General features: G+C 51.7%; 1 protein-coding gene across 2 annotated transcripts; it reads left to right on the top strand.

Annotated features, from left to right (window-relative positions):
* Positions 1–23: 23 nt before the first annotated feature.
* Positions 24–10,734, top strand: GUK1 (guanylate kinase 1). Of its 2 annotated transcripts, XM_027660656.1 has the most exons (8): positions 24–84; positions 5,367–5,480; positions 6,184–6,225; positions 6,966–7,062; positions 8,667–8,805; positions 9,687–9,771; positions 10,052–10,137; positions 10,552–10,734. In XM_027660656.1, the coding sequence occupies exons 1-8, from the start codon at positions 42–44 to the stop codon at positions 10,585–10,587; spliced, it is 642 nt and encodes a 213-aa protein (XP_027516457.1). In that variant the 5' UTR covers positions 24–41; the 3' UTR covers positions 10,588–10,734. The 2 variants fall into 2 exon arrangements, with proteins under 2 accessions (XP_027516457.1, XP_027516459.1); XM_027660658.1 differs by lacking the exons at positions 10,052–10,137; positions 10,552–10,734 and adding an exon at positions 9,340–9,466 and having other exon boundaries at positions 9,687–9,766.
* The last annotated feature ends 1,143 nt before the right edge of the window (positions 10,735–11,877 follow it).

Below are 11,877 nucleotides of genomic sequence, written 5' to 3'. Positions count from 1 at the left end.
CCCCCCCCCCCCCCCCCCCCCCCCCCCCCCCCCATCCCCTCATGATCCACGCGCGGATCCGCGGGGCGGGAATCGCCCGGGCGGGTGAGCGGGGACGGGGACACGGGCTGAGGGGGCGCGGCCGGCCCCGGGGGTGCCGAGACCCTCACGGGGATCCTGGTCCGAGGGGATCGTGGGAGCTCAGTCCCTCATAAGGGCCTTGGGCTGAGGGGGCACAGGCGGCCCCAGGATGCTCAGCCGCTCGCCGGGACCCTTCTCTGAGGGGGCGCGACCACCTCCGGCTGCTCAGCCCCTCACGGGGGTGCTGCGCTGAAGGGGGCCAGGGTGTTCAGCCTCCCACATGGACCTTGGGACGAGGGGTCCCAGGGAGCTCATCCCCTTATGGGGTCCCTGGAGCGAGGGGTCCCGGGATGCTCAGCCCCTCAGGGAGGTCCTGGAATGAGGGGTTCCGCGGTGCTCAGTCCCTCACAAGGGGCTCAGGCTGAGGGGACACAACCGCTGCTGGGGTGCTCAGCCCCTTCTGGCATCTCTGGGCTGAGGGGTCTTGGGGTGTTCAGCCCCTCATGGGGTCCTGCAGTGAGGGGTCCTGGCCAGTTCTGGGGTGCTCAGCCCCTCAAGGAGCCTTGGTTGAGGGGTCCCAGCCTGCCATGGGGTGCTGAGCTTCTCATGGGGGTCCTCAGCCCCTCATGGGCGTCCTGGGGTGCTCAGCCCCTCACAGGGTCCCTGTGCTGAGGGTGCTGACCTGGGGGTGCTGATCCCGCCCCAGGACCCCCTGGATGAGGGGTCTGATCCCCATCCCTGGGGATGCTGAGCTCCCTATGGCCCCCAGAGCCCTGCCCGTGCCCCGTTATCCATGTGGGCTGGCTGAGGGAGGGTGGGATGCACCACCCTGGGCTGAGATATCCCTGTTCCCACTTAGATAAACCAGACAGGGAAAGTGCACGTGGAATCGGTTTGTGGTTTGGGATAAGCCTCCTCCGTGTATCCAAAACCAAAGCCCTGCGTGGTGAAAACATCTGTGGGGAGGTGGCTGGTGAAACCACAGCAGGGTGAGCCTCAACCTCTGTAGAGCTTCACCCAGCTGGGTAAACTGGTTCCAGCCGGTGGGTGGGTTAAACTGGTCCAGTTTGCAGCAGAGCAGGGTGCTGGAATCACTGGCCTGCACCTCGGAGATTTCCTGCAGTGACCTTGAGCAGGTGGTTCATGTTCCCTCTGCAGCATCACTGCTGCCAGCAGTGCAGCCAGGGGAGGGGCTAATTAGTGCTTATTAGCTAATTACTTCCGGGGAAAAAGGTGCCCCGGTGTTCCTGCCGGCTCCCTGCTGCAGTGGGATGCTGCTCATGGAATCACAGGACGGGGAAGGTTGGAAGGGACCAACCTCCCTGCTGCTGTTTTGGGGCTGCACTAAACTCCCTGTCTGCCAGGGCAGATTTCTGTCTCTTTGGAAATAATCCCAAATCTTAGAAAGGTGGGAGTGGCATCTTTTTAAGGAACCTGCTAAAAATAGGGAGCAGGTTTATAATCCTAATCCAGGAGACCTTTCTCAAGGCTCCAGGGAAACTGCTTTAATCTTCTTTTCTTCTTTGTAAATGGGGCTTTGCCTTCCCTGCAAAGCCTCTCTGCTAATCAGCATTAATTAGTTTAACTCTTGTGATGTCTGTCCTTTGCTTTCCTGGTTGTGTTGCTGCCTCCCAGGTAAAATCCAGGGTGAGTTTAGCAGGCAGGAGCAGACCAGGAGACATTCCTTGATTTAGGGACAACCTCCTGTATGCTCCTTCAGTGACCACCTCAGCTTTTTGCAGCCCAGAGGGGTTCACAGGGCCATTTGCCCTCAGTCCCAGGTGTGAGAGCTCCCCAGATATTAATTAAATAATTAATTAGTCGTGCTGTTCTCTGGTGGTTTTGGTGGGTTAGGCCGGATCCAAACCCATTTTTAGGAGACCCTCAGTGCTGGGTGTTTGCAGATTGGCTGCTCTGAAAATGCCAAAATCTGAGCAAAGGATAAAAAAAAAAAACCCCCCCAGACATTCTGCTCAAAATAAATCCATCTTTGTGATGTTCCTGCTGCAGATGGCTTGGGAATGGGATGCAGGGATGCATTGCTGGGCTGCAAACCAAACAGGAGGTAGAAAAAGCCCCTTATCCATCAGGTCTTGGGCCTTTTTTGGTGCTTTAGTTATGGGGTTTGAGGGGTTGGGAGGAGCTGCTTTGGCAGAGCTGTGGGTCCAGGGAATGAGGGCAGGGACACAGGGCTGAGTGGCTCTTCCTTGAGAGTGGGTTTGCCCTGGGAAGCTGTGGCTGCCCCTGGATCCCTGGAAGTGTCCAAGGCCAGTTTGGATGAGGTTTGGAGCAACCTGGGCTAGTGGAAGGTGTCCCTGCCCTTGGCAGGGGGTGGAATGAGATGTGCTTTAAGGTCCCTTCCAACCCAACCCATTCCAGGATTCTATGAAATTCCCAATTTGCTGCCCACGAGGGCCCAGCCCCATCACCTGGGAGTGGGAATGGCTTTTGTTCCCTCTCAGTCAAGACCTGTTTTCCTCTGCAGAATTCCAGCAAAAGATCCATGAGGGAGGCAAGAGGAAGCAAGTCCCTTCTCAGTTTAATTTTAGCCTGTTTTCCAAGGAAGTGAGACAAGTGATCACACCCAGGTGCTTTTTCTCACTTAGTTGTGAGTATTTTTAGGGGAAACAAAAAAAAAAAGGGAGTGAGGTCAAGGAGAGGATCCCAGGATGGACATGCTGGGACACGGTTTGGGGCAAGAGGAGGAGTTGGCCTGAGGTGAAGCAGTGGCTGGAGGTGACAGCCACGTGTGGATTTGGTCCAAAGGAACTGCAGTGCCTGCAGAAGGAAGTGCCTGGAAGTGTCCAAGGCCAGGCTGGACGGGGCTTGGAGCAACCTGGGCTAGTGGGAGGTGTCCCTGCCCATGGCAAGGGGTTGGAACTGGGTGAGCTTTAAGGTCCCTTCCACCCCAAACCACGTGGGGGTGAAATCCTTGTCCCTTTATGCTGGTGCCTGTGAGGTCACCTGCAGGGACAGGGGCAGTTTTCCTGTTTCCCATAATCCCAGGCCAGCCCCCCTCAGCCTTTTGGGGGTGTTGGCTGCAGCTTTGCCAGGTGGGAGGGCAGGGAGCAGAGGAGGATCCCCGAGGGCAGATTAAAGCCCAGTGGGTGGCTCTCATTGGCCATCTTAAAACTGCAGCTCGTTAATTAAGGCTTTAGGAGCTCACAAATAGCCCAGCTCTGTGTCCTGAGCTCGTCTCTGCTCCCGGGGGGGCTGGACTGCATTCCTTGGCTGGAGGGGAGCAAAAGGAAAAGGTAAGGATGCCTTGGAAGCTGCTCCCAGCCCATCCCTCCCACCCCTTTCCTGCTTGGAGTTGAATGAAACGGTCGGAAGTGATTTTGGGCAGCTTAAAATTCCTGGTTTTTCTCTCCGTGCCCGCTCAAGGGCAGGGGAAATTTTGAGGTGGGAGCGGGGAGAGGAAAGCTCTGTTCCCTCTAGCTGGGATCCAGGACTGGGAATTGTGCATCTGGAACAGTTCCTGTTGGAGGGGAAGCTGTGAAACAGCTGGACAGGGTCTGTGCTGCCATCCCAGTGTCCCGTGTGGAGCTTTCCAGGTGGCTGAGGGAGCTGGTGTGTGATGAAGGAACACTGTTTGGGAGCAGTGCTGTGAAGTGCCCCCGGGGTGTTGAATTTCTGTGGTTCCTCCCTCTTTTGGAGTGTTTTCCAAGGAATGCTTAGGGCTCACCTGAGGAAGAGAGGAACTGCCAGGGGCAGAAGAGAGGGAAATGCTTTGGATGACTCCTCAGGGATCCTCTGCTTCCCTGCTGCAGGCACTCTGCTGGTCCTTTTTCCTCTTCTGATAGTGAATATTTAGGCAAAACCTGTGACATTTGGAAATCACCAGAATTCAGGGATTAAGGGAATGGTGAGAAGGTCCCCAAAAGGGCTTCCTAGAGCTGGTGTTTTTTGGATGATGGAGCTTAATCCAGCAACGTGGTGGTGGGACTGATCCTCTGGGATCCCTGTGATCTGATGGATCTCTGGGGCTGCAGCACCTGGAAAACACCAAGCCAAAAAAAAAAAAAGGAGGAATTTCCTTATGGATAAATTATTGCCTGTGGATGTTTAACTGCCACTGGCACCTGCTTAGACTTTGAATATCCCAGGTCAGACAAGTGTCCTCAGGGAACAGAGGGGGAAGTTGTGTCACTCCCTGGCTGTTGTGCTGCCTGCTGGAGGGATTTAGGGATAAGGAGGTGTCCAGGCTGGGGTCAGGGAGGCAGCCAGGCTGGATTAGCTGCTTTGGTGGGACAGCACTTGGCTTAAGGCTGGGTAAAAAGTGAGCTGGAAGGTCGGGCTGACATTGCTATGAGCTAATTTAAATGGAAAAGCATCACCTGCTGCTTGCTCCCCAGGCCACACCCAGCCCAGGAGGTTAAAAAAAATCTGCTTTTCCCAGGATTTTACTGCTTGAAAAAGGAATTTTTAAATAGGAAGAGCAGAACTGGCTTGTTTGATTTGTCACCTCTGCCTTGGAAGCTGCTGATGGATGAGGGTCCCCAGTGGTACCCCCTTCCCTCTCAGACAGCATTTTCTTCTTTATTCTTCTTTATTCCTTATAAAAATATTATTAATCTTGATAATTAACATATCTTCCTCCCCAGAGAGGCAGGAACATAAAAACACCTGTTTTTTTTTTTTCCCTTTCTGGCTGAAGAAACAACTGCAGCAGGTTCTGTGTGGCCCCAGGCTGCCTTTCCTTAACCTGGCCCAGGAACTGAACCCCTTCCCTCTTGCCATGAGACACCTCCAGCAGGAGTCAGTGCTCCAGGAAAGATGGGATGAGACCCCAAAGCACGTCCAGGCCAGGGATTTCACCCCAGTTCAGATCCTGTTGCAAGGTTTTGGGATTCAGTCATGGAGGACACACTGGAAACCCTTTATCCTGCAAACCCTCCTTGAGGCCTCTTTCTCCCCATAAGAGGGAAGGGGCTGGGACTGTCCCTCTGTCCCATGATTTTCCAGGGGGCACCAGGCACAAATGGCATTTTCTTCCTGTTGGAGAAAGTTTGCCTTAAGATTTCAATCCCACTGGGACTCGGCTGGCATGAATTATCCCACTTTAGTGGCAGCTGGAGCTCAGTTTCCTCCTCCTTTGGGTTATTCCTGTGGGTTTAACCTCAATCCAGTACTTTTTTATCAGCTCCAGGCTTGTGATTTCTCATCATTTCTGACTTTCCTGCAGAGCTTTCAATCCAAGGATAAAGAACTGGTGCTGTTCTGAGGAGCTGAGCACCCCTGGGAATCCATACCTGCGTTTTCATGGATGTTTCCAACCGGACACATATTTCTCTGTCTCTCCCCAGTCATGCAGGGACCAAGGCCAGTGGTTCTGAGTGGCCCTTCAGGTGCAGGGAAAAGCACTTTGTTAAAGAAACTGCTCAAAGATTACGAGAACATCTTCGGCTTCAGCGTCTCCCGTGAGTATCCCTGTGTTCCCAGGGAAAGGCAGGGCAGGAATTCAGGGCTGTAGCTCTTTTTGTACCCCAAATAATGGTTTTCCATGACTTGCCTGTGTCCCCAGTCTGTCTGTGGGCTCTTTGGGATGTGTAAATTAATTGGGATGCCTTTCTTGAGTGGCAAGTCTGATTTGTCTGGAATAGCACCTTTTCCAGGTCTGGGAATTCCCCACATCTCTAAACACAGCTCTGACAGGTAACAAGGTTCTTCTGAGTGATTCTTGCCACTGAAAGTAACAAAATTCCCCCAAATTTCTCCTTCAAAAGCCACTTGATTTTTTCCCTGGAGCTCTGCCAAGGTGTTTTTAGGTCCGTTACCAAAATGTGTTTTCATGTCCCAACACTTTGGATCCTGCAAGTAAAACCCTTGCTTTGTGATCTGGATTTACTCCACCATGCAAGAGTAAACACTGGATGTTTAAAATTTTAATGTTATGGAGGTGAAAAGACTTAAAAATTATCTTTCTTTTTGTGTGCTTCATCCTGTGCTCTTGATGAATCTCTCACTCCAAACTAAATCCTGCTGTTTTCTCCTGGTAGAGATTTTTCTCCCCTAAAGATCCAGGGACCACTTAGACCTTGGCTTTTCTTTGATACTTTGACATCCTTGGGTGATGTACAGAATTTCCAAAATTGTTTGGTTTTTTGTTTTTTTTACCTGCAGATACCACAAGGCAGCCAAGACCTGGGGAAGTGAATGGCAAAGGTGAGTGTCCTGCAGCTGGATTTGTCTCCTTGGAGTCTCCAGATAATTCCCCCAGGTTTCAGTTGAGACACCCTGGTGTGACTTGAGTGACCTGGTTTCCCAAAGTTTCAGGGGAAATACCCCCAATGCCCAGTGCTTTGGGAAGTGCAGCTGCTTAATGAGATGTTTTAATCTTCATTAACAGCTGTTTCCCTGTTCATTTGCATATTTAAGAAAGAACCAAAGGAGGTTTGTGCTTAATTTCCAATGGGCAGTTTTCACTCTGAAATGAAAGGGAGGAATTTTAACAAAAGATAGAGAACCATTCCTCTTTAGTTCTGCTTGGGTTTGATGTTCCCTTTTATCTCCCTCTCTCTCATCCCATTCTAGTCTTTAATTAGAAATGTTTCCCAAGGAAGGGCCTTGCCAGCCCTGCCCTAATGTGTTCCACACCTGTGGGCAAGAGCAGGGAGAGGTTCCCACTGCACCAGGAAGGGGAAAGGGTATGGAAAAGGGGACACAGCAGCATTTCTGGCCACACAGAAAGCTCCAGAATGTTTGGAAGAGGTGTCTGGATAACAGGTGTGGAGAGGGAATGCTGCATCCAATAACTAGGAAGGAGATCTCTGCAATCTCTGTGTTGTCCAAAGCACATTTTAAGTGTCTTCTCCCCCAGGCTCCCGTGGGTGCCATTTTGACCATGAACTTGACCATCAAAACTGTCAATTCCTGGCTATTTTTCCTGGTTTTTCCCTCTCCAGATTATCACTTTGTGACCAGGGAGGAAATGCAGAAGGAAATCGATGCCGGGGAATTCATCGAGCACGCCGAGTTCTCCGGGAATATGTACGGGACAAGGTAGGTCAGGTGCTGGAATTACGTGGTGTTTAAGTCCCCTTCCAACCCAAACCATCCTGGGATTCCATGAATTTGGGAGCAGAAGCCATAACTGTGTTGGCTGTGACCTCCTGCTCTGCTGAAGTGTCTGACTGTGGATTCTGTGGCACCCCTGGCCGGGGTTGAAGAGTTGGGTGGGTTCTAAAATAGCTTTGCCCTGGGCACTGGAGCTGGTGATCAATCCAACATGAGGCTGGAAAGTTAATTAGGAGTCAGAGATCTTATATAATTATTGTGGGAAAACTGTGGTGCTGTCAGGGAAGGACCTGCTGAGGAGGGAGGTTAAATGTTTCGTGGGGTATTTAATTACTTGCATTAAAGAAATTTACCTGAAATACTTTTCAAGAGGACTTAAAGCTTCCTGAAGAGCTGAATGTGCCTTTTTGAGGATTTTTTTGGAGATGGGAAAGTTTCCTTCTGAGGGTAAATTCTAAATTCTGAGGGTAAATTTGCCAGAGAAGCAATAAAGACTAGTGTGCAAACAAAATAAATACAGGATCTCTCCATGCCTCTGTTTCCTCTCCAAGTGCCTGAGGATGTTTCTAATCTGCTGTGGGATAAAATGGAGAGAGTCCCTCATGCCTGTCAAAAGAGTTGGAGTTTTCACCAGTCCTTTCTGCTCCTTAAATCTCATCAGTGAATGATAATAATGAATAACTAAAAATCAGTAGCTTAATTTTAGAGCCCTGTGTGTGGGATAGCACCAAATCCTGCCCACAGAAACCAGGATTTCTTGGAAGCTGCCTTAAATCAGAGGCTGAAATCAGAGTGCAGGTGTGGAGTCTCTTCCTCAGGCTTTCACAAGGCAAAGCAAGACATTTTGGGGAGGTTTTTGTTGGATGTGGGTTGGTGCTGGCATCTGGGCAAGGCAGCAAACCTCTGGATTTGTAGTGCACCAGGAGTGGGTTGGTGTTGCTGCATTTCAAGGGAGAATTGTAGGAGTTCAGGAACAAGCTCCAGGCAATTCCCCCACGCTGGGGAAGAGAGATTGTCTTTAAGGACATGTGAGAAGCCACCACTGAAAAATTAAGTGAATCATCAAGTGCATCTTGTGACCCAGACTGAGCACCCGTGTCCCTCCCTCAGGAGAACGTGTGGGTACAGGAGTCAGTGGATCTCTGGGGAAGGGAACTTCTCAGTGGCTTTGCTCTTTGCTGAAGGTTGTTTCTGTGTTTGTCACAGAGTCCCAGGATGGTTTGGGTTGGAAAGGACCTTAAAGACCATCTAGTTCCAACCCCCTGCCATGGGCAGAGACTTTTCCAGTGGGAGGTGGAGCTTTGTCACAGCGGGAGCTTTATGGGTGGTACCTGAATTGTGCTGCTCGTGGGACAGTCACACATGATCCATTTCCACACCTTCCAGCGTGGCTTTGCCAGCCTCTAGCAGGAGGCAGCAGGTCCCTGCTCCACCCCAGGGACCCAAAGCACATTTGGAGAAACTGTTGAGCAAGAGCAGAGCCCCACTTTGGGCCCAGGGGAGTCCCGTGAGGTTCCCCCACGGCCGCAGGGGGACACACCAACCCCCCCAGTGCACACTGACCCCTTCGCTGTGTGCTGTGTCCCCAGTAAAGGTGCTGTGCAGGCTGTGCAGGCCCAGAACCAGATCTGTGTCCTTGACATCGACATCCAGGGCGTGAAGAACATCAAGAAGACCGAGCTGAACCCCATCTACATCTCGGTGCAGCCGCCGTCCATTGACATCCTGGTGAGCGCCCGCCTTGCTTTGCCGTTAGGCAGTTAGAGGTAATCAGCTCTTGCTCTGCAGATGGGGGGGGGGCTCACCCCTCCTTCATCCATCTCCGTGTTCCTAAGGGCCCTGGAATAGGTGGGGAGGACATTCCCAAGCAGGCAGATCAGCTCCTCAGCCTCTGGCTCTCAGGGATAAATCTTCCCGCGTTTTTTGAGTCCCTCCCGCGTGTTTTCCGCACCTCGGCGTGTTTGCCTGTGCTGGGTTATGGGCTCCATCACAGTCCTTCAGTTGGGCTTCATGCTGGGGAGAGAGGGATTTTGTGCTGAGATTTGCCTCCACAGTTAAAATGAAACTCGTGGAGGATGGTTTTGTGCAGCCCCATAAGTTCTGTGCCCCATAAATTCTGTACCCCATAAATTCTGTACCCCTCTGGTCTTGCCCCATGGAAGTGATTGCAGTGGGACTCTGCAGAAGTGGAGTCACTGTCGTGGTTCAGAGAGGGATGAGGACACGTGAGCACAACCCCTGACTCTCCCCTCTTGCTCTCAGTACATCAGGCAGTCTCTGGTTCTCGTTGAGCTTGAGGAGGAGGAAGCCAACAGCACCACGTGGCCAGAGCCCAGCAGAGAGATTTCATTTCCAGCAGTACCTGGAAAAATAAATAAATAAGAGGGAGGTAAAAAAAAAAAAACCCAAACCCTGGGACCCCGAGCTCCAGGTAGGAGATGCTGAGCCCAGTTTGGCCACTGGTTTGCACTGGGCTGTAAATGAGGGTGCAGGGTATTCTCACGTGCCCGTGGTCACAGACAGCCCTGGCCTGAGGGGGTGGGTGGTGATTTCTGCCTGCAGCTTTCAGAACACTTTATTTTTTTTAACACATTTTTCACTGTGTTTAGGAAAAAAGGCTACGAGACCGAAAGACTGAGACAGAGGAGAGTTTACTGAAGCGTTTGACTGCAGCCCGTGTGGACTTGGAGCTTAGTAAGTCCTTGGAGTGGTGTGAGATGGAGAGGGGATGATGCCTTGGTGATTCAGGGGCTGGTTTTTGCAGGAATATCTGACTGATGCTCTCCAGAGCCAACTCTGATGGAAGCACTTGATGCCTTTCCCACTGCAGCTCCCTGTGGGTGGTTGGCAGAGCAGTGGCTGAAATAATATTGCCAAATAACACGAAAATGCCACAGGACTTTGGGTTGAGCACAAGAGGTGACCCAGGGAAAAAACATCCTCCTGTAACTCTTGTCCTTGTCTCCTTCCCCAGGTAAAGAGCCTGGGCTGTTTGACCTGGTCATTATTAATGATGATCTAGAAAAAGCCTATTCTGAATTGAAGGAAGTGCTGCTGGAGGTGAGTCTTTGGAGCTTTTCCACCTCATTCCCGAGTTTTTCTTCTTGTCACCTCTGGGACAGGAAAGTGAGGGTCTGTCCTCAGGTAGCCCCAGGAATGTCACCTCATCCCACACTTGGTCTGGGTTGAGGGATGTGACTGAGCACAGCTCATGGATGATGGATCTAGGGCCTAAAAGTGGGAAATGAGTCCAGCACAGTCCTGGGTTAGGGAGAAAATAAAGACACATTCCTGGGTGGTATAGAAGAGGATTCCTATTTTTGGAACCTCCAAGTCAAACCTCACCTTGTCCCTGAAGGTGAACTCTGGGCTCAGTCCTCTGATCTGAGTCACTCCCGACCTCCAGAGCTCTGAAACCAAGAGTTTTACCCAAAAAATGGCAGATTCTCAGTGGTTTTCCTGCTCTCCTTGCAGGAAATCAAGAAGACCCAAGAATCCAGGAAGTCCTGAGCTGAGCTGACCCTGCTTGGACACTTCAATTTTGCACATCATTCCCGAAGCATGTCGCACGGCTTTATTCCAAAAGACATTCCCTTTAGGCTGCTCCTCCTCCCAAGTTTCCCTAGGATGTTTATATTAAAAGGAAAGAAAAGGAAACCTGGTCGTGCTCGTGTTTCTCTTCGCCGCACGTGCTCTCCCAGGTTTGTACCTCCGGATCCTCTGGAAGCTGCCAAAGGGGTAGAGCCCTTCTGGAAGGCTGTGGAGGAGCTCTTTGGGCACCTGCATCCCTGGCACGTGGCTTGGGATGCCACTGTGGTATCTGGGGAGGGACACGTTGTGCCAGCTGATGCCACTCCATAAAGGGGGAGCTATTTTATCATCAATCCACTGTTTGTTTGTTTGTTTGTTTGTTTTCTGGGATAAAAATCCTGTGAACTTCTCTGCTATCCCAGCAGCAGTCTTGGAATTCGCACGTTGTTCCACTTGAGTGGTAGATTTTTGGATGCTCTTACACGTGCAAGTTGGGGGGGGGAAAGATTTCCTTTTGGGCTGATGTGCTTGAGGGCAGCAATAAATCCCTTTTCCTGGAGGAATCCGTGGTATCCAGCCACTGTCACCCATGCTGGTCTTTGCTTTGAGACCTGGAGAACTTTCACTTCACTTCCCAAGTTTTTCTTCAGCCTTAATGTCGATGCTTTCATGGAACTCAAGGTGGGATTTCTGGGGTTGGCCTGTGTAGGGCGAGGGATTGGACTTTGATCTTTGTGGGTTCTTCCAGACTTGGGATATTCTGTGAACTTCCAAGGCCTTTGGTCCCTCCACCAGGTCAAATCCTGAGGGTCCTTGGAGGGGTTGGTTCCTCACGGAGGGTGAAGTGTGTGGAGCCAGACTGGGAGAGCTGAGGGGGTTCACCTGGAGAAGAGATGGATCCAGGGAGAGCTGAGAGCCCCTTGCAGGGCCTGAAGGGGCTCCAGGAGAGCTGGAGAGGGACTGGGGACAAGGGATGGAGGGACAGGACACAGGGAATGGCTTCAAACTGCCAGAGGGATATTGGGAAGGAGTTCTCCCCTGTGAGGGTGGGGAGGCCCTGGCACAGGTTGCCCAGAGAAGCTGTGGCTGCCTCTGGATCCCTGGAAGTGTCCAAGGCCAGGTTGGATGGGTCTTGGAGCAACCTGGGCTGGTGGAAGGTGTCCCTGCCCATGGCAGGGGGTTGGAATGACATGATCCTTAAGGTCCCTTGCAACCCAAACCATTCTGGAATTCCATCCTGTGAAATGACCAGTCCACCAGAGCTCCCAG

This window comes from Corapipo altera, unplaced genomic scaffold (genome assembly GCF_003945725.1).
Source record: "Corapipo altera isolate COAL_440 unplaced genomic scaffold, ASM394572v1 126, whole genome shotgun sequence".
NCBI classification, from domain to species: Eukaryota; Metazoa; Chordata; class Aves; order Passeriformes; family Pipridae; genus Corapipo; species Corapipo altera.
Note: the sequence above shows the minus strand (reverse complement) of the source record. Positions and strands in the feature narration are given on the sequence as shown.